Raw genomic sequence first — 23,180 nt, 5'->3', positions numbered from 1 at the left:
CTCAGACTTAATACATCCAAACCCAAACCCCTGATTCCCTACTCTTCCCAAAACCTGCACCTCCCTGAGTCTGCCCCATCTCAGTTCATTCTTCTGCTTGCTCAGACTGAGGACTTGAACCCTCACTGACTTCTCCCTCTTCTCTCTCTCTTTCTTCTTCTTCTTCTTCTTCTCCTCTCTCTCTCTCTCTCTGTCTCTCTCTCTCTCTCATAATCCACATAGAATCTGTTAGCAAATCCTGTCAGCTCTACCTTCAAAATATTTTCAGAATCTGGCCACCTCTCACCATATCAATCAAACAGAAAGATGAAAAGAAAATCTCCAAAACTTGGAAACTTAACATCACACTTCCAAATAATTTACATTTCAAAGAGGAAGCCTCAAGGGAAATTTAAAAACTATATTGAACTCAATGAAAATGAAAAATACAATATATCAGAATTCGTGGGACACAGCTAAATCAGTGCTCATAGAAAATTTTGTAGCACTAAATACATACAATAGAAAATAGGAAGGGTCTCAAAACCTCTACCTTAAGAACCTAGAAAAAAAAAAAAAGAGAGAGAGAATAATAAATCCAAAGGAGGCAATAAAAAAGATAAGAGCAAAAAATCAATAAAATAAAATTGATGATTGATTTTTAAAAAATCAATAAACTTCAAAATAGTAAAACAATAATAAAACTAATTCTTTGAAAAGATTAATAAAATTTACCTTTAATTAGAATAATAAAGAAAAAAGAGAAAACATAATCAGGAAAGAAACAGGGCATAACATTACAGAACCTGCAAGTAACAAAAGGATATTAATGAAATACTATGAACAACTATACATGCATAAATTTGACAGTTTAGATGAAATGGACTAATTCCTTGAAAAACACAAGCAATCATAACTCATCCTAATGAAACAGACCATTTGACTAGCCTTATAACTATTAAGGAAGTTTAATTCATAATTTAAAAACTCCTCAAAAATGAAATCTCCAGGTCCAGATGGTTTCACTGGAGAATTCTACCTAACATTTAAAGAAGAAATAACACTAATTCTACACAATCTCTTCACTTTATAAAGCTAATATTACTCTGATACAAAAACCAGACAAACACAGTACAAAGAAAAAAACTACAAGCCACTAATGCCAATGATTATAGATACAAAAATTTTTAACAAACTGTTAACAAATAGAATTCAGCAATATATAAAAAGAATTATACAGCATGACCAAGTGAGGTTTATTCCAGGGCTGCAAGACTGGTTCAATATTCAAAAATCAATCAATGCAACCCAACATTTTAACAGAATAAAAAAAGAAATATTATGATCATATCAATCATTGTAAAAAAAATGATGAAACTCAACCCCTATTAATGATAAAAGCTCTGAGAAAACAGGAATAAAGGAAAACTTTCTGAACTTGATAAAGCACACCTACAGCTAACATTATACTTAATGGTCAATGACAATGTTTGCCCTCTAAGATCATGAGCAAGACAAGATGTCTTTTCTCACCACTCTCATTTAACAAAGTGCTGGAAATTCTAGTCAGTGCAACAAGGCAAGAAAAAAATTAAAAGCATACAGATAAGAAATAAGAAATAAAACTGTTCCTGTTTGAAAATGACATGATTGTCTCTATAGAAAATCCCAAAGAACCATCCATAAAAGGAAAAATTCATAAATTGGACTTAACCAAAATTTTTTAAACTTTTGCTTTTTGTAAGACCCTGTTAAGAGAATGAAAAGGCAAGCTACACATTGGGGAAAATATCTGGAAACCACATATCTTACAAAGAACTAGAAGTTTAGAATGCATAAAGAGCTCTCTTAACTCTCTCTTAGGTACCATATTTTTCAAGGAAATCATATCAAAAAATATATATTTTTTAACTATCACAATGACCTTGGCAACTTAACTCCTCTGAACCTCAGTTTCCCATTGGTAAAAGGAGGAGAATAATAACCAACCTCAGAAGGTTGTTGAAAGAATTAAATGGCATTATTAATGTAACTGGCACATATTAAAACTTAATGACTAAGTGTTTCTTTCCCCAACCAAGGAAATATATCGTTAGAGTTTCTCGGTATAAAGCCGAGGGTCAGCCTAAGACCAATGGTGAAAATGGTCTCTGTGCCCTAGTCTTTGGGTCTACTCAGATCATATCCCCTGTGGGGCTCTCTCCCACTGCTTCCCTCTTTTTCCTAGGTTCCAGGATCCCAGACACGCCTGACACAGACATGCATGACCGTTCCCCAAAATGTTTATTTTTCCTGGAAATTTCCCAGTCTTCAAATCTTTTCTTTCCAGTTCTTTTATTGAAACCTACCATTCCTTTGTCCTAATCCCTCAGGATGCTCTACTTCCTATTATCTTCTAAGCAACACCTAAAACCTATGGGCAATAATCTCTCAGAAGTGGAGTTAGCACCTGCTATAAGCACATTTGTAACTGATCTTTGGTGACTAGGAAAGAGACCTAAGTATCCTTCTCAAAAACTCTTACACCAGGGCTTCCCTGGTGGCACAGTGGTTAAGAATCTGCCTGCCAATGCAGGGGACACGGGTTCAAGCCCTGGTCCGGGAAGATCCCACATGCCGCGGAGCAACTAAGCCCGTGCACCACAACTACTGAGCCTGCACTCTAGAGCCTGTGAGCCACAACTACTAAAGCCCGCGCACCTGGAGCCCATGCTCTGCAACAAGAGAAGCCAGCACAATGAGAAGCTCGCTCGCCACAACAAAGATTAGCCCCCGCTCACCGCAACTAGAAAAAGCCCACGCACAACAACGGAGACCCAACACAGCCAAAAATAAATAAATAAAATAAATTAACTTAAAAAAAAACTCTTAAGCCAAAATAGAAGATTGAAGATAAATATTGTTTATCCCCTGAAAGAAAGTTGAGCCTGTCCCTCATTCATGCTTTGCATAAATACTTTAATCAAATAGTAATCAGATGGCACTCACCCTACCTAACATCAGTTCCAGTGTGAAAATGAGAATTGTGATTATGGAGAAGAGAGTCATTTCACAACTAGAGACACTTGGGGAAAGGAGAACACTAGACAGAGTTTTTCCTTGTGGAGGTTTCCTATGGCTTTGGGTATCGCTAGGGAACATGAAGGCCCTGCCTGAGTGAAAGGAGAAATAGTGAGAGAAGAATCCTAAAATAGATGAGGAAGGAAGAGAAAGCATTTTTCTCCAGGTCTTAATGGTTGCCTTGCATGTGGCAATAAAAATCATCTCACAAGGTGACTTTCTCTGGTTCATCCCCTCCAAGATGGCAGATAAAGAGTAGTGAGTGATGCAAGATTTCGTGTTGCCTCTCCTTGGGGTTTTTTTTGCATTTTTTACCTGGCTCCCTGGAGACACATTGCTTTAAACCAAAGAAAACACTTGAATGGTAGGAATTTCAGACATGTTTCAGGGCCACAGAAAAGAGTTGTAGGGGCAGATGGTTTTTTGGTACCGATCAGATTGTGTTCAGGTAGGCTTATTCTGTTTATGCACCCTGCTGTCCTGATAAGAAGGCATCTATCCTGAGTGTGTGTGTGTGTGTGTGTGTATGTGTGTGTGTGTGTGTGTGTGTGTGTGTGTTACTACTACTGGGCCAGTGAAGAATATGAAACTCACAGAGGTGTGGTAATTTTCCTAGGGCCACACAGCTACAAAGGGGCAGCAGAGATGAGATTTAAATGAGGGTCTCCTGCTTCAAAACAACTCACTCATTTCCAGTTGGAAAGGAAAATTCAGATCAAAACATACAATTGGAAAAAGAAATCTCACATGCCCTTCAAAAGAATCCATGTTTGGTTTTCAGTCATTTTAGTCCAAGGATCTTGTTGCATCTCTGGTAGTCATTTGTTGTATTTGCTACCCAGCATTCATTCTTCCTTTTTATGGTAATTACCCTGGTTCTCCACTCTCTTTCCATCTTAGCCCATGAGAGGGTTCATCCTCAGTCAATCAGAACAGTGACAGCCCTATTACACTGGTTGTTTCAGAGATGGGCATATGACCCAACAAACCCCAATAAGGTTTTTCTTATGTTTTTTTCTAGAACTGTTTTTTGCCACATGCCTTGGATCTGAGAGTACATATACTCTTAGATGTTACAGTTGTCTTGCCACCACCAAAGGACAGCCTTTCTGAAAACAGAGCCAGTAAAAGAAGTAGAGCCAAGAGCTGGAGAGAGAAACCAGGTCTTGATGGTATCTTTGGAACCACTACATCAATCTGGACCTTAAGTTAGAATTTTCCAGTCATGAGAGTCAATAAATTCAGGTTTTACTTAAACCTACTTGAGTTTTCTGTCACTTGGAACTGAAAGAGTCCTGATTAATGCACCACCACACTGTTCTCTTTTGAATTAAGCATCAAACTTTTCCAAGTTTGAAACCAGACTTGGTGAAGGTTTTGAGTTGCATTTAATCATAAAACAGAGTTTCCCCAAAATTATTTTCTTGGAGCAGAACTCACCAAGAGGTCTTTCCTTGTTGGAGCCTCTATGTATGCCAAAGGGCATTAGGCCAACCCGTCCTCTGAGCCCTTGGCCCACTTCCCCAAGTCCTTCCCAAGATATAACAAACAGTGAAAATGAACAGTCATTTGTCTATATACTCAGATGATACCTGTCATTGTAAGTAATGGTTTTGGACATATTAGAAAGTGGGAAGGGCAGGCCAAATGCAAAGGTGACTAAATACAGAATGAGTCAGTGGTGCATCCCATCCAAGTTTATGTTTTACTATGGACCTTGTGTTGTGGTTTGAATGGTGGCCCCCAAAATATGTTTATGCCCTAATCCCCAGAACTTGTGAATACTACTTCATTATAGCAAAAGAGCGAATATTCTTACATGGCAAAAGATGAGTTTAAATTAAGGATCTTGAGAAGATGGAGTTATCCTGGATAATCTGGATAGACCCTAAATGCAATCACATGTATCCTTATACAAGAAAGGAGCAGAAGAAAAGAAAGATACACAGAGAAAAAGGCAATGTGAAGACAGAGCATAGAGATGTAACCACAAGCCAAGGAATGCAGACAGCTACCAGAAGCTGGATGAGGCAAGGAACAGATCTTCCTTTAGAGCTTCCACAGGGAGCCCTGCTGGCACCTTCTGGCCTCCAGAATGATGAGAGAAAAATTTTCAGACTTCTGGTTTCCAGCATGATGAGAGAAAAAATTTCTGTAGTAAAGATAAATTTCTGTAGTAAATTTCAAAAGTAAAGAGCATCAGAAATGGCAAATACATGGGCAAATACATGTTTTTTATTATTTGAATCTCTTTAAAAGATAATTGTTTAAACAAAAATAACAGCAATATGTTGAAGCTTCTTATGGCATGTGTATAAGTAAAACAAATAACAACAGTATAAAGGTCAAGAGGGAAGAAATGGAAGTATATTATTTCACATTCCTACACTATACATGAAATGGTATGATATCACTTGAAAATAAATAGTGATAAATTTAAGATACATGCTTTAAAGCTTTAATCAAACTAACAAAAGACAGCGTTATAGCTAATAATCCAACAAAAGCTATAAAATGGAATAAAATAACACAATTCAAAAGATGGAAGATAAAGGGAAAATGAAAACAAATAACAGAGAGACAAAAAGACACAAATAGCAATGTGATAGATTTAAACCAAACTACATAAATAATCCCATTAGCTATAAACATTCTAAAAGTCCCAATTAAAAAGCAGAGATTGTCAGTATTGAGCAAAAAGCAAGACTTGACCATATGCTGCCTTCAAGAAACATACAGTGAATTTAAACACAGAAACAGATTGAAAGTACAATGTTGAAAAAATATGCCATGCCAACCCTCATAAAAAGAAAGCCATAGTGACTACATTAATTTTAGATAAAAGTAGATTTCAGAGCAAAGAATATTATCCGGAATAAGGGTAATGATAATGAAGTAGTGATAATAAAGGAATAATGATAAAAAGGATCAATTCATCAAGGACTTAGCAATGCTAAATGCTCATGCATCTAATAACAGAGCTTCAAAATACATGAAGAAAAACTGATAGAACTTTGAGGAGAAATAGGGAAGTCCTACTTTAATCAAACATAAATCAATACTCCTCTCTCAGTACTTACAGAAAAAGTAGACAGAAAATCAGCAGGATATAGAAGATTTGAAAAGCACTTTCAATCAAATTAACCTAGGGACATTTTTAGAACACTCCTTCTTACAGCAGAATACCTATTCTTTTCAAGTTTAAAGAGCACATTTACCAAGACAGACCAAATTCTGGGCCATAAAACAAGTTTTAATTCAACAAGTAAAAGGCTTTAAGTCGTATAAAGTATGTTCTCTGTCCATGATGAAATTATATTAGAAATTGATAACAGAATATATCTGGAAAATCCCTAAACGTTTGGAAACTAAATAGTACCGTTCCAAATAACCCATGGATCAGAGAAGAAATCAAAAGAGAAATATCAGTCTTTTGAAATGAATTAAAACAAAAACAACATATTAGAATTTGTGAGGTGCCATAAGCAGTATTTTGTGAGTTTCATAGCAATATATGCCCAAGTAGAAAAGGGAGGTCTCAATGTATAACCTCAGCTTCTGCCTTGAAAAACTAGAAAAAGGAGAGCAAATTAAACCCAAAGTAAGAAGAAGGAAGGAAATAATAAAGATCAAATCAGAAAACAAATAGGAAACATAAAAATCAATAGAGAAACTCAATGAAACCAAAATCTGGTTCCTTGAAAATATCAATAAAGTTGATAAAACTCTAGCTAGACAGAGTAGGGGAACAAGTGAGAAGACATACATTACCATTATCAAGAATGAGACAGGTGACATCCCCATGTATTCTATACATATTAAAAGGATATTTGTGTATTGATACTTTACCAGGTAACATGACTGCCTTTTAAGGGATCTTCAACATCCTAACTCAAAGGATCAATATGAAAGATGACAATTTCAGAAGTTAGTGATGTCATAGTGGCTTAGTGGGAGAGATCTTACACATTAATGGTGACTTTTCCCTCAAGGCAATGCTTATTTGTAGAAATGTCTTGATCTCTATTGGTATTTAATTGCATGCTCAGTTTGCGAGGTAATTCTTAAAATCTTGTAATGTCAGTATTATTTCTTCTATTAGGTATAGTGGGAGTTATGCCATTAAACACTTTGAAAATATTACATAAAAATCTATAAACCAGGGAGTTCCCTGGTGGCATAGTGGTTAAGAATCTGCCTGCCAATGCAGGGGACACGGGTTTGAGCCCTGGTCCAGGAAGATCCCACATGCTGCAGAGCAACTAAGCCTGTGCACCACAACTACTGAGCCTGCGCTCTAGAGCCCATGAGCCACAACTACTGAGCCCACAAGCCACAACAACTGAAGCCCACGTGCCTAGAGCCCGTGCTCTGCAACAAGAGAAGCCACTGCAATGAGAAGCACGCACACCACAGCGAAGAGTAGCCCCCGCCTGCTGCAATAAGAGAAAGCTCGCTCGCAGCAACGAAGACCCAATGCAAAGAAAAATACATTTAAAAATTTATTTTAAAAAATCTATAAACCGAAAGTATCAGCTATTCACATCACTTTATATTCTAATCATTATCTATATTAATGCATATGTGTTGATGTGGACTTATTTAGAGCATACTCATTGTGTGCTATTTTTTCACTAAATGACTTTATATTCTTATTTCCATCACAGATATAGATCCAAGAAGGTAATATTTTTAAATTATACATAATATTCAATCATACTGATTACAATCAGCCCTTAATAGTAGAACATTTAAGTAACTTCCAGTGTTCTACAGTTGTGAATAGTAACAGTATAACTTTGTGTAAATTGATTTCTTTCTTTTGGACTATTTCCCTTGAGTATTCTCTCTAAGTGAAATTCCTAGGGGAAAAAAGTGAACTGCTTTTCAGCTATTGTTAAACATTGCCAGATTAGCTTCACAGAAAGTTTGAACAATTCTCAGTGACACAGGGCCACACATACAACAATTTTTTCAAAGGCCTACCTATAGGTTTTTTTTTTTAATCTTTACTGAGGTATAATTAACAATCAACTGCATGTATTTAAAGTATGCAATTTGATAAATTTTAAAACCATCATGATATCAAAATAATGAACATATCCATCTCCACCAAAATTTTGCTCATACTCTTCATGATCTCATCCTTGTCTCTCCCTTTGTCCCCAGGAAACCACTGATGTACTTCATGTACCATACGTTAGTTTGAATTTCATAGAATTTTATACAAATGGAGTCATAAAGCATGTACTGGGCTTCCCTGGTAGCGCAGTGGTTAAGAATCCGCCTGCCAATGCAGGGGATGCCGGTTCGAGCCCTGGTCCAGGAAGATCCCAAATGCCGCAGAGCAACTAAGCCCATGTGCCACAACTACTGAGCCTGTGCTCTAGAGCCCACAAGCCACAACAACTGAGGCTGCGTGCCACAACTACTGAAGCCCACGCGCCTAGAGCCCGTGCTCTGCAACAAGAGAAGCCACCACAATGAGAAGCCCACACACTGCAACGAAGAGTAGCCCCTGCTTGCCACAACTAGAGAAAGCCCATGCGCAGCAATGAAGACACAATGCAGCCAAAAATAAATAAATAAAAAATAAATAAATTTATTAAAAAAAAAATAAAGCATGCACTATTTTTTTTGTTTGGCTTCTTTACCCAGAATAATTATTTAGACTTTCATCTTAGTGTAGTTCACATCAATAGTTCACTCATTTTTATTGCTGAGTAGTATTCTATTATATGGTTATACCACAATTTGTTTACTCATTCACTTTTTGATGGACATTTGGGTTGTTTCTGGTTTTTGGCTGCTACAAATAAACCTGCTAAAAACATCTGTATAGGAGTCTTTGTGTCGACATGTGCTTTTATTTTGCTTGGAAAAGAGCTAGCAATGGAATGGGTAGGTCACATGGTATGTTTATGTTTAACTTTTTAAGAGACTTCAAAATGTTTTCCAAAGTGGTCGTCATTTTACATTCCTATCAACAATGTATAAGAATTCTAGTCTTCCACATCCTCAGTAGCACTTGGTATGTTCAGTCTTTTTATTCTAGCCATTCTAATGGAGGCATAGTAGTATCCCACTGTGGTTTTATTAGCATTTCCCTAATGACTAATGATGTTGAGCATCTTTCCCCATTTTTATTTGCCATTCATATGTTTTCTTTGGCAAAGCATCTGTTCATATCATGAGGTGCAGGAGCAATTTCATTAGAGAAAGAAAAGTATTTTCAACAAATGGTACTGGAACGATTGGCTATCTATAGGCAAAAGAAAGAACTTTGATTCATATTTCTAACCCTATATAAGACTTAACTCAAAATAGATCATAGACATAAATGTAAAACCTGAAATAAGAAACCTTTTATAAGAAAACATAAGAAAAAAACCCGTGTGACTTTAGACTAGGCAAAGATTTCTTAGATTTAATTGCATGAAAACAAATAGAAAAATTGGACTTCACCAAAATTAAAAACCTCTGCTTTTCAAAAGATATGGTTAAAAGAATGAAAAAGACAAGCCACACAGAGTAGGAGAAATTATTTGCAAAGTATATATCTGGTAAAGAATTTGTATCTAGAATACATAAAGAACTTTCAAAACTCAATAATAAGAAAACAAAGGACCCAAAACACTAGTATTTAGATTTGTTTATCAGATAGGTAACTTTGGGTAAGTAAAGAACATTCACCGGGAGACTGAAGTGAGACCAAGTACTGTTGTTGAAAGAGGACAGATAGAGGCAGGAGAGAGAAACAGAGACTGTACACAGAAAGGGAGTTGGGGATTTTTCATGGTCAAATAGGAAACATGTCAAAAGCAAATTGCCTTATTTTCTTCACAGTAACTTTTAGGATCAGCCTTGACAACATGAAGCAAGTAAATGGAAGAATTTTGAAAATGGCCCAGACCTGATTTAAGGCTTGGATAGTAGGATCAGATACTATGGCATAGATACAAAAGATATTTGGTATTGTGGGAAGCAGCCGCATAGCACAGGGAGATCAGCTCCGTGCTTTGTGACCATCTAGAAGCGTGGGATAGGGAGGGTGGGAGGGAGATGCAAGAGGGAGGAGATATGGGGATATATGTATACGTATAGCTGATTCACTTTGTTATAAAGCAGAAACTAACACACCATTGTAAAGTAATTATACTCCAATAAAGATGTTAAAAGAAACAAAAGATATTTGGTATTAAAAAGGTATTCTAAGACGGAGTACATATGGCGCACAGGGCAATTTTAAGTCATAGGTCACCAAACAGACCCCTTTTCCTGACTGAACATCTCATTCCCACCCACATAAACCATCTTTCGAGGACCAGCTAAGTGCTTACTCATCACTCCCCCTCACTCCCACCAATCACTGCAATCAGACAGAGTGCAATTATTTGTGAAATTGCATTAATAACAGCGATTGTCTCAAGGATAAAATGAGATAACTGATGTAAAACACATAACATAATTCCTGGAACACCCAGAGCTCAATAAATATTGGTTTCTCCTTCCCATATCCCCCTTCCATAACCAAATGGAAGGCAAATTGCACTGTTGGCCCTGGTTCAGAGGGTTTTAAAATTTAGAGCTCCTATGATGAGTCTCCTTAAAGGCTGCTGGGTTGAGCACAGCAACTTTTTAAACATCTTGAGTCCAGCCTTTAATGTCTCCATTGCCATATGTGGCAAGGAGTCAAAAAGCAGAAAGGGAAGTGCCCCAGGTTGAGAACCAAGCTGCCAGGCTCTGGCAAAAATCAACAGGTAGACAACTTTCATATTCTATCTTGTAACAGAAAACATTAATGTTCTCCCTTCTGCTGGCCGAGGACCCTTCATTTGAGTATACCTCCTTGCCTTTCCACTCTCCCTCACTCATTGCTCCTCAGGAAAGGAGAGGTAAATTACCCAATTGGTAAATTTGAAAGCAGGACCTCTCAAGGGGTGTGTGCAGCTCAGCCCTTCTTCCGTTCTGCTGTCTTTCCAGAACAGGCACCACTGGGTAAGGCCCATGGTATTCAGCCATCGTTGTCACTGAGTTTTTCTGAGGGACAGTGTTAGGATCCAAAATGGAAGCCATGTTGCCCCAAACCAGCTTTACCACTAATAAGGGCAGTAATTTGTCTCTAGTTGCCTAATTCCTGGATCTGTCTCTCAGTTGATTATGAACTTGGGTGGGGAAGAAGGGTGCCATTTACTGGGTTCCCTCAAAACCCACCCACCCATCTGCCCACTATTCCATGCACACTCAAACACAGACAGGCACCAGAGACCACAGCATGTTCAGTGGCATGACCATGGTGCCCCTTGTGGACCATGGTCCACATGTTCCTCAATTTGCATTTTCCCACCTGTCCTGGGCCTCTCACACTGACATTGCCACCACCAAACTTTCACACCAGAAAGAGTGTCAGACACACTATGATGCGTTTTCCTGCCTTTCTCCTGGAGGGCAAGCACCAGCTTTGTCTTTCTTTTGTGTCCTCCCCTAGGACCCAGCACAGTTCTGAGCATGTGGAACTCTGATAAAGAATTAGGACACCTAAGTTCAAGCCCCACTCTGCCCCCTCCTCACCATGTAACTTCATACACATCACTTAACCAGCTTGGATCACTGTTTCCTTATCTTGTTTGTTAAGTGACATTAAATTAGATTTAAAATGAGCAAGAAGTTGGACCTTTCTTCAATGTGGTAAAAGTGGTCAAGATCTCTAAATCTTGTTTACATTTTTGGCAAACATAGCTGTATATGTTTCAGAAGTGCTTATGATGTCATCCCATTTAGAATGCAAACTCCAAGACTCCTACTATTTCCCACAAAGGTTCAAATAAAGGACTTGTAACCCAGGAATTCACAGAAAATGAGATTTACTACCAAATTCCTATTTAAATGTAGCAGAAATTTTCTAGACTATGCCCAGTTCTTTGCTATAGGATTTAACAAAATTTTATAATAGAATTACCAGGGCACTGAATGTAAAGCTATGCCACACATGGTTTTCTTAAGGAGAGGCTAGCAAACTATGACTCACAGGCCAAATACAGCCCACTATCTATTTTTGTAAATAAAGTTTTATCGGAACATTACCTCACTCACTTGTCTACATATTGTCTGTGCTGTTTTCATGCTACAAGAGCAGAGTTGAGTAGTTGTGACAGAGACTGTCAAAGCCTAAAACAGCTACTATCTGGCTTTTCTACAGAAAAAGTTTGCTGACCCCCATTTTAATTGATCCAAATTATGCCTCATGAATGTCCTTAACACATGATTAAGTGACCACAAGAATTCAGTTTATTCTGCCTGGGACTTTCTTCTCAGTGTGTAAAAGGAGAGATTTTTCTAGGTGGTTTCCAAAGTCCACATTAATCATTATTCTGATTCTCAGCCAATGAGTAATTTCCTTCATGAGGTTTGATTACTTCTGAATATTTGACACATCTGCAGGTCTTATGACATTGGAGAAGCATTGACAGGGCACATGATGAGACTCAAGTTCCAGTGCCCTCTTTGCCCCTAATTGTCTTAACTTTGTGGTGCTCTGCTTCTATAAAATGAGGAGGCTGGACAGATATGACGTTTCCTTAAAATAGAGAATTATGATCCAGTGTGTGAAATGTCTCATGGAAGGCCACACTGGCTGCTATGAAAACCACACCTTGACTTACAAAAGGAGAAAGGACACAGAGAAGCCTTCTTGGAGGAAGTGATGCCCGATCTGAGTCTTGAAGGATGGGGAAGAATTCATGCTTCTGGAGAATGAACTGAGCAATCGAGCAAAAAGGCCTCTTATTGAGACATTGGTTCAACATGACGGAGTAGAAGGATGTACGTGCACTCCCTCTTGGGAGAGCACTGGAATCACAACTAACTTCTGAACAATCATTGACAGGAAGGCACTGGAACTCACCAAAAAAGATACCCCACATCCAAAGCCAAAGGAGAAGCCACAAAGAGACGGTAGGAGGGGTGCAATCACAATAAAATCAAATCTCATAATGGCTGCGTGGGTGACTCACAAACTGGAGAACACTTATACCACAGAAGTCCACCCACTGGAATAAAGGTTCTGAGCCCCACGTCAGGCGTCCCAACCTGGGGGTCCGGCAATGGGAGGAGGAATTCCTAGAGAATCAGACTTTGAAGGCTAGTGGGATTTGATTGCAGGACTTTGACAGGACTGGGGGAAACAGAGACTCCACTCTTGGAGGGCACACACAAAATAGTGTTCACATCAGGACCCAGGGGAAGGAGCAGTGACCCCATAGGAGACTGAACCAGACCTACCTGCTAGTGTTAGAGGGTCTCCTGCAGAGGCGGGGGGTGGCTGTGGCTCACCGTGGGGACAAGGACACTGGCAGCAGAAGTTCTGGGAAGTACTCCTTGGTGTGAGCCCTCCCAGAGTCTGCCATTAGCCCCACCAAAGAGCCCACGTAGGCTCCAGTGTTGGGTTGCCTCAGGCCAAACAACCAACAGGGAGGGAACCCAGCCCCACCCATCAGCAGTCAAGCTGATTTTAAAGTTCTACTGAGCTCTGCCCACCAGAGCAACACCCAGCTCTACCCACCACCAGTCCCTCCCATCAGGAAACCTGCACAAGCCTCTTAGATAGCCTCATCCACCAGAGGACAGACAGCAGAAGCAATAAGAACTACAATCCTGCAGCCTGTGGAACAAAAACCACATTCACAGAAAGATAGACAAGATGAAAAGGCAGAGGGCTATGTACCACATGAAGGAACAAGATAAAACCCCAGAACAACAACTAAATGAAGTAGAGATAGGCAATCTTCCAGAAAAAGAATTCAGAATAATGATAGTGAAGATGATCCAGGACCTCAGAAAAAGAATGGAGGCAAAGATCGAGAAGATGCAAGAAATGTTTAACAAAGACCTAGAAGAATTAAAGAACAAACAAACAGAGATGAACAATACAATAACTGATATGAAAAATACACTAGAAGGAATCAATAGCAGAATAACTGAGGCAGAAGAACGGATAAGTGACCTGGAAGACAGAATGGTGGAATTCACTGCTGCAGAACAGAATAATGAAAATAGAATGAAAAGAAATGAAGACAGCCTAAGAGACCTCTGGGACAACATTAAATGCAACAACATTCGCATTATAGGGGTCCCAGAAGGAGAAGAGAGAGAGAAAGGACCAGAGAAAATATTTGAAGAGATTATAGTCAAAAACTTCCCTAACATGGGAAAGGAAATAGCCACCCAAGTCCAGGTAGTGCAATGAGTCCCATATAGGATAAACCCAAGGAGAAACACACTGAGACACATAGTAATCAAATTGGCAAAAATTAAAGACAAAGAAAAATTATTGAAAGCAGCAAGGGAAAAATGACAAATAACATACAAGGGAACTCCCACAAGGTTAACAGCTGATTTCTCAGCAGAAACTCTACAAGCCAGAAGGGACTGGCATGATACACTTAAAGTGATGAAAGGGAAGAACCTACAACCAAGATTACTCTACCTGGCAAGGATCTCATTCAGATTTGATAGAGAAATCAAAAGCTTTACAGACAAGCAAAAGCTAAGAGAAATCAGCACCACCAAACCAGCTCTACAACAAATACTAAAGGAACTTCTCTAAGTGGGAAATACAAGAGAAGAAAAGGACCTACAAAAACAAACCCAAAACAATTAAGAAAATGGTCATAGGAACATACATATTGATAATTACCTTAAATGTGAATAGAATAATGCTCCAACCAAACGACACAGGCTTGCTGAATGGATAAAAAAACAAGACCTATATATACGCTTTCTACAAGAGACCCACTTCAGACCTAGGGACACATACAGACTGAAAGTGAGGGGATGGAAAAAGATATTCCATGCTAATGGAAATCAAAAGAAAGCTGGAGTAGCAATACTCATATCAGATAAAATAGACTTTAAAATAAAGAATTTTACAAGAGACAAGGAAGGACACTACACAATGATCATGGGATCAATCCAAGAAGAAGGTATAACAATTATAAATATATATGCACCCAACATAGGAGCTCCTCAATACATAAGGCAACTGCTAACAGCTGTAAAAGAGGAAATTGACAGTAACACAATAATAGTGGGAGACTTTATCACCTCACTTACACCGACGGACAGATCATCCAAAATGAAAATAAATAAGGAAACAGAAGCTATAAATGACACAACAGACCAGATACATTTAATTGATATTTATAGGACATTCCATCCCAAAACAGCAGATTACACTTTCTTCTCAAGTGCACATGGAACATTCTCCAGGATAGATCACATCTTGGGTCACAAATCAAGCATCAGTAAATTGAAGAAAATTGAAATCATATCAAGCATCTTTTCTGACCACAACGCTATGAGATTAGAAATGAATTACAGGGGAAAAAACGTAAAAAACACAAACACATGGAGGCTAAACACTACGTTACTGAATAACCAAGAGATCACTGAAGAAAGCAAAGAGGAAATCAAAAAATACCTAGAGACAAATGACAATGAAAACACGACAATCCAAAACCTATGGGATGCACAAAAGCAGTTCTAAAGGGAAGTTTACAGTTCTACAAGCCTACCTCAAGAAACAAGAAAAATCTCAAATAAACAATCTAACCTTACACCTAAAGGAACTAGAGAAAGAAGAACAAACAAAACCCAAAGTTAGCAGAAGGAAAGAAATCATAAAAATCAGAGCAGAAATAAATGAAATAGAAACAAAGAAAACAACAGCAAAGATCAATAAAACTAAAAGCTGGTTCTTTGAGAAGATAAACAAAATTGATAAACAATTAGCCAGACTCATCAAGACAAAGAGGGAGAGGAAGCAAATCTATAAAATTAGAAATGAAAAAGGAGAAGTTACAACAGACACCCTAGAAATACAAAGCATCCTAAGAGACTACTACAAGCAACTCTATGCCAATAAAATGGACAACCTGGAAGAAATGGACAAATTCTTAGAATGGTATAACCTTCTAAGACTGAACCAGGAAGAAATACAAATTATGAACAGACCAATCACAAGGAATGAACTTCAAACTGTGATTAAAAATCTTCCAACAAACAAAAGTCCAGGACCAGATGGCTTCACAGGTGAATTCTATCAAACATTTAGAGAAGAGCTAACACCCATCCTTCTCAAACTCTTCCAAAAAATTGCAGAGGAAGGAACGCTCCTAAACGCATTGTATGAGGCCACCATCACCCTGATACCAAAACCAGACAAAGATACTAGAAAAAAAGAAAATTACAGACCAATATCAATGATGAATATAGATGCAAAAATCCTCAACAAAATACTAGCAAACAGAATCCAACAACACATTAAAAGGATCATACACCATGATTAAGTGGGATTTATCCCAGGGATGCAAGGATTTTTCAATATACTCAAATCAATCAATGTGATACATCATATTAACAAATTGAAGAATAAAAACCATATGATCATCTCAATAGATGCAGAAAAAGCTTCTGACAAAATTCAACACCCATTTATGATAAAAACTCTCCAGAGAGTGGGCATAGAGGAACCTACCTCAACATAATAAAGGCCATATACAACAAACCCACAACAAACATCATTCTCAATGGTGAAAAACTGAAAGCATTTCCTCTAAGATCAGGAACAACACAAGGATGTCCACTCTTGCCACTATTTTCAACATAGTTTTGGAAGTCCTAGCCACGGCAATCAGAGAAGAAAAAGAAATAAAAGGAATACAAATTGGAAAAGAAGAAGTAAAACTGTCACTGTTTGCAGATGACATGATACTATACATAGAGAATCCTAAAGATGCTACCAGAAAACTACTAGAGCTAATCAATGAATTTGGTAAACTTGCAGGATACAAAATGAATGCACAGAAATCCCTTGCATTCCTACACACTAATAATGAAAAATCTGAAAGAGATATTAAAGAAACACTCCCATTTACGATTGCAACAAAAAGAATGAAATACCTAGGAATAAACCTACCTAGGGAGACAAAATACCTGTATGCAGAAAACTATAAGACACCTTTGAAAGAAATTAAAGATGATACCAACAGATGGAGAGATATACCATGTTCTTGGATTGGAAGAATCAATATTGTGAAAATGACTATACTACCCAAAGCAATCTACAGATTCAATGCAATCCCTATCAAATTACCAATGGCATTTTTTACAGAACTAGAACAAAAAAATCTTAAATTTGTATGTAGACACAAAAGACCCCAAATAGCCAAAGCAGTCTTGAGGGAAAAAAACGGAGCTGAACGAATCAGACTCCCTGACTTCAGACTATACTACAAAGCTACAGTAATCAAGACAATATGGTACACAACACAAAAAACAGAAATATAGATCAATGGAACAGGATAGAAAGCCCAGAGGTAAACCCACGCACCTATGGTCAACTAATCTATGACAAAGAAGGCAAGGATATACAATGGAGAAAAGACAGTCTCTTCAATAAGTGGTGCTGGGAAAACTGGACAGTTACATGTAAAAGAATGAAATTAGAACACTCCCTAACACCATACACAAAAATAAACTCAAAATGGATTAGAGACCTAAATGTAAGACCAGACACTATAAAACTCTTACAGGAAAACATAGGAAGAACACTCTTTGACATAAATCACAGCAAGATCTTTTTTGATCCACCTCCTAGAGTAATGGAAATAAAAACAAAAATAAACAAATGGGACCTAATGAAACTTCAAAGCTTTTGCACAGCAAAGGAAACTACAAACAAGACGAAAAGACAATCCTCAGATTGGGAGAAAGTATTTGCAAATGAATCATCAGACAAAGGATTAATCACAAAAATATATAAACAGCTCATGCAGCTCAATATTAAGAAAACAACCCAATCAAAAATTGGGCAGAAGACCTAAATAGACATTTCTCCAAAGAAGACATACAGATGGCCAAGAAGCACATGAAAAGCTGCTCAACATCACTAATTATTAGAGAAATGCACATCAAAACTACAAGTTGTCACCTCATACCAGTTAGAATGGGCGTCATCAGAAAATCTACAAACAACAAATGCTGGAGAGGGTGTGGAGAAAAGGGAACTCTCTTGCACTGTTGGTGGGAATGTAAACTGATACAGCCACTATGGAGAACAGTATTGATGTTCCTTAAATAACTAAAAATAGAAGTACCATATCACCCAGCAAACCCACTACTGGGCATATACTCAGAGAAAACCATAATTCAAAAAGACACATGCACACCAATATTCATTGCAGCACCATGTACAATAGCCAGGTCATGGAAGCAACCTAAATCCCCATCCACGGACAAATGGATAAAGAAAATGTGGTACATATATACAATGGAATATTACTCAGCCAAAAAAAAAAGAACGAAATTGGGTCATTTGTAGAGACGTGGATGGATCTAGAGACTGTCATACAGAGTGAAGTATGTCAGAAAGAGAAAAACAAATATCGTATATTAACGCATATATGTGGAACCTAGAAAAATGGTACAGATGAACCTGTTTGCAGGGCAGAAATAGAGACACAGATGTAGAGAACAAACGTATGGACAACAAGGGGGGAAAGTGGGGGGAGGGTGGTGTGATGAATTGGGAGATTGGGATTGACATATATACACTGATATGTATAAAATGGATAACTAATAATAACCTGCTGTATAAAAAAATAAATAAAAAAAAATTCAAAATTCAAAGAAAGAAAAAAAAGGCCTCCCATTTAAGCCATCATTTTATTTGGCTGAATAGAAAATGTCATTATTTTCAGCATCTAAATCCCAGGAAAGTTCTTTCCAAATTCAAACAGACTCTAATGTGTGCATTGCCCTCTGCTTCTGCATGTGCATCAAGGAAGGTCACACTGCCAGCAACTTTTTACAGAATAGTCACCTTTATTTGAAAAGAGAGTTTTCTTTTTCATCTAAATACCAAGGTCACACCCAAGTCTTGAAAAAACATAAGCTTCCACAGGCATAGGTGTTGCGATGACCATTGCGTGAGACACCAAGGCATCTTGAGAAAATGATCAATCAGAGAGTGGGGGCAAAGGATCATTCCAGGTCATAGTCAAGGTCAACAAGAGGTGAGATAACTCTGACTTCAAACAACTCTAGATGTGGGATTAGGCAACATGCTTACACAGCAGTCATTTTCATGTAGCTAAACCAACCAAATATCTACAACAATAGATTCTGAAGGGAAGAGAATGATCTGAGTTGACCTAGCCATGCAATCTCAGCAATGATTCCTAAGTAATTGCTAGCTCTCCCACAATTCTGACTGCCTGTACTGATGTCAGAAGCAGAGTTCATTCATGCATTCAACAAATTTTAGTGAGTACCAAATATGTACTGGCACTTTTCTATACACTGAGGACACAGCCATGAACAAATGAGATAAAAATCCTTGCCCTTGTGGGACTCACATTCTAGCATGTCACCCTTGTATGGAGAAAAGTGCAAAGAGTTTCACCTTCTATCCAATGGGACATATTGCTTTTCTGAATAGCCCCCAAGGGACATTTTGCAACAGAGTCTAAGCCACAGCTGAGCCAGCTTTCTCCTGAACCCCTGTTCCTCCATCGTATTCTCTGTGTCATAGCTATGCACAGCACAGGGTAAAGCCAAGGCATCCTGGAGCTTTTTCCTTAATGTGCCCTCACTATCAAGCCTAATGACTCCTAAAACCTCAAGGCAAAAATGCTCATAACTAAAAAAAAAAAAAAAAAAAATGCTCGTAACTTTGAACCACTTCTGGGAATCCTGGCTAAGAGAATAGTGGTGACTTCTGAAAAAAAATTTAGGTGCAAAAATGTACATCACAACCTTATTTAACCTTATTTAGCCAAAATAAAAAGACAAATTAAATGTCCAATTTAATATAAATTATATTTTTAAAATATTAAAATTATCAAAAAACTATAGATTAATGGATAAATTATGGTATTTAGATGAAATAACAAGCAGCCACTAAGATGATATTTACAAAGGTTCTATGATAATGTGGAAAAATACTTATTATAGACAGTAATCAAGCAGAACTAAAACCTATATATATTCAACGTAGCAAGCATGTATAAAAATTGACCAAGAAAAATTAGAACCTTGATGGAAATGTTCCAAAACATTAACAATTAATGTACTTAAGTGTTGAAATTATGGGAATTTTTCTACTTTTGTACTTTTCATTTTTTCTTTAGTAAACATTCATTATTTTTATAATTAAAAAATAATTTTAAGCTTAAATATAGTTTTTAAAAGGCAAGAACAAGGCAGCAAGAACAAATATAAAACAGTTTATCATGGTAGCTAAGAGCCTGAGATCTGGATTCAAATTCCCTGGGTCTGAATCCTGGCTCCCTGGTTACTCTGTGACCTTGGGCAAGTTATTTAAGCTTTTCTCGCCCCAATTTCCCACCTGCAAAATGGGGGTGATAATAGTGCTTCCTTAATGGGCTGGTATGAGGATTAGTAGAGAACTCACATAGTGTTTAGCACAGAGCGTAACCCCTTGTAAGCACTCAAAATGATAATAGATTCAACAGTCCAGTGGCCACAAAGAAAGAGTTCACACAAAGGGAATGGTGGACAAACATCACATCTTCATTCCTTAGGGACAACTCACTCACCCTGAGTTGTGTTTTCTGTGGGGAATTTTCCCTCAGGCAGAATCAATCCCCAAATCCTCTAAATTTTACATTTTAACTATTCCCCTGAAGAAGGTGAACAGTATGTTGATATTCATTTTATGAGTAATTATTTCCTTGGTTTTTTAAATGTACTTGTCATAATTTATTAAGGCAAAGTACCTTTTGGCTTTAAAAAAAGTCTAAAACTTATGTTAATAGGATTGTCAGAAAGCACTAATCAATACTGTAAGATGAAATGAACTCATAAAAATATTGTTTATGGTGCTAACAGACAGTAGTTAATTAGAAGTTAAAAGTAATTGCCTGATAAAATCACATTTTTCTGTCAAATGTCTTCTCCAATAACAGTGAAATCAAAAGCTGTTCTCTTATCTCCTACACCCAACATCCTTCTTTCTGTGCAAATTAAACCACCTAAATCTGGATAAAATAAAATGGTTAGTAAATAGCTCCAGAAAGGACACCCATTTATGAAATGGTTGCTTGGCAATAATTATTAAAAGAGTGAGAATCCAGTTAAAATTGCATAAATATTAAATCTTGACCAATAAAAAAGATCCAGAGGATAAGAAGGGATTATATGGAAAGAGAAGTTAAAACTTGTTTCTCTACACTTCTTTTCCCAAAATGAGGTATCACTTTTCCCTTATGATCCTAATGAGAGAGGATCATGCCTTTCAGCTTCCAGAGGAATTCTTTACCCTAATTTCTAATCTAGATTTCCTTGCTTTTTTTACCCCATAAATTCTCTATGCAAAATAAGGCTGTGCCTCTGTTCCAGTTCTTGATTTGGCTTGGCAACTTTTCTCTGTCCGTGGATTCTGTTTTCTCCTTGCAGAGTATCCGCCTGCTTAACATGGTGGAAAGGTCTTAAACGATGGAGTTTCACAGGCTTAGATTTGAATTTGGCCGGGCACTAGCTGTATCATCTTCATTCAGTCACTTAACCTTACACAGCCTCAGTTCCTTTGTCTATAAAGTGGGCACAGTAAATACATATCTCACAAGGTTACAATGGGGCTACATGGGACGACAGAAGGTAAATGACTAGGCATGGTAGGCAACTGAATCTTGCGCTCTTCTCTTCCACTGTGAGTCTCTTTTGAGCATCTATTCTCCGAATCCTGAAAGCCCTTGGTTTTTTTTCCTGTCTTTCCTTCTCAGAGCAGAAGGTAAAGTTCTCCTGAATTTGGGATTTTTAATTCAGAAGAACATTTCAGCTCTAAGTTAACTTCAACCCATCCACACTTAAGTGCCAGGGGAACTTGAAACGAGTTGGTGGTGAGCGCGGTCCCTTTTCGGTGGGTCCTGAGAAGTGGGACTCTTGCTCAGGTCAGTGGGTTCCCATCACGTTCTCTTTCTCACCGTTGAAGTCCAGGGTCTGGGTCTGCCCATCTCCCTGCGGAGATACGTTGATCCAGTCCCTCTGAGCCGAATTTCCTTCGGGAGATGCCAATACTTAGACTCCCTCAAGATCTCAGAACCAGCCCGCCCCCACCCTGCAAAGGAAAGGTGAAGGAAGAACGAGAAGGGGTGGTGGGCAAGACGCCACAGGTGACGCGGGACGGCGCGGAGCTGGAGAGGTAACTGTCTGAAACAAGAGCTCTGCCCAGCTTGAGCTTTCCAGCTTGCCTCCCGCCCCGCTCCACCGCTTTCCCCAGAGCAGTCCAAGGATTCGAAGCGGACCCGAGACGCGCGCGGGGCCGTGGAGAGTGAAGGCGGCGTCTGCCCGCGATCGCTCCTCCACTAGCCCGCGTCTGGCTCGCAGCCCCGGCCCAGCCAGGTGCTCCCCTCGCGCCGCGCTCCTTGCAGCGGCTCGCGCCGCCCCTCCGCGATCCTCAGTGCGCGCCGCGCGCTGCGCTCCTGGACGCCGGGAGCCTGGCAGTGCGCTGCGCTCCGCACCCTCAAGGGAAAACGCTACCTGTGGAAGTAATGTGCGCAGAAGAGGCCCAGAAGCACAGTCGCAGGCTGGCCGAAGAGAGAGCGGGGCTGCCCGGCGAGGATCCCCGCGGGCACCGCGAAGGAGGGCAGCTCCTGCAGGAACCAGGCGGCGCGGGCGGACAGGCGGGTAGCCACGGGCATCCGGCTCTCCGTGTACTTCCCGTAGCCGGCGGGCTCCGCGAGGCACAGAACCAGTGCCCCCAGGGCGGCCAAAGTGGCGCTGCCTGCCAGCACCGGACTCTCCTGGCAGCGAACGGACATTGCGCCCTGTTCCCCGCTGGTGGCCGCTGCCAGCGCAGAAGAGAGCGCGGGCCCCGCCGCCCCTTTATGGAGAGCTAGACACCACCCCGTGTCCGCCCCTTCGGCCTTGGCTCCCGCCCCTCCATCCTACGTCCCATCTCAGTGCGGCCAGCCCTGGCTAGGCTCAGCAGCGATGCCCCTTTCGCAGGGCTGGCACTTCGGAAAGCAGCCAGGAGGAGAGTGGATGAAGGCTTTCGCGGAGCCAACTTCGTGTCCTGCGCCTTTCCTTTAGCCCATATTCGCGCCTTCGCCCGCGCGTCC

At 39.2% G+C, this 23,180-nt stretch overlaps 1 protein-coding gene across 1 annotated transcript in view; it reads right to left on the bottom strand.

Moving 5' to 3' along the window:
* The window catches only part of SRD5A2 (steroid 5 alpha-reductase 2), a 55,872-nt gene extending 32,992 nt beyond the window's left edge, over nucleotides 1–22,880 (bottom strand). The window contains exon 1 of the mRNA XM_007191379.1: nucleotides 22,600–22,880. Coding sequence (XP_007191441.1) covers nucleotides 22,600–22,880 — 281 coding nt within the window. The remainder of the gene's footprint in view (nucleotides 1–22,599) is intronic.
* Between the last annotated feature and the right edge of the window lie 300 nt (nucleotides 22,881–23,180).

Source organism: Balaenoptera acutorostrata, chromosome 12 (assembly GCF_949987535.1).
Source record: "Balaenoptera acutorostrata chromosome 12, mBalAcu1.1, whole genome shotgun sequence".
In the NCBI taxonomy this organism is placed as follows: Eukaryota; Metazoa; Chordata; class Mammalia; order Artiodactyla; family Balaenopteridae; genus Balaenoptera; species Balaenoptera acutorostrata.
Note: the sequence above shows the minus strand (reverse complement) of the source record. Positions and strands in the feature narration are given on the sequence as shown.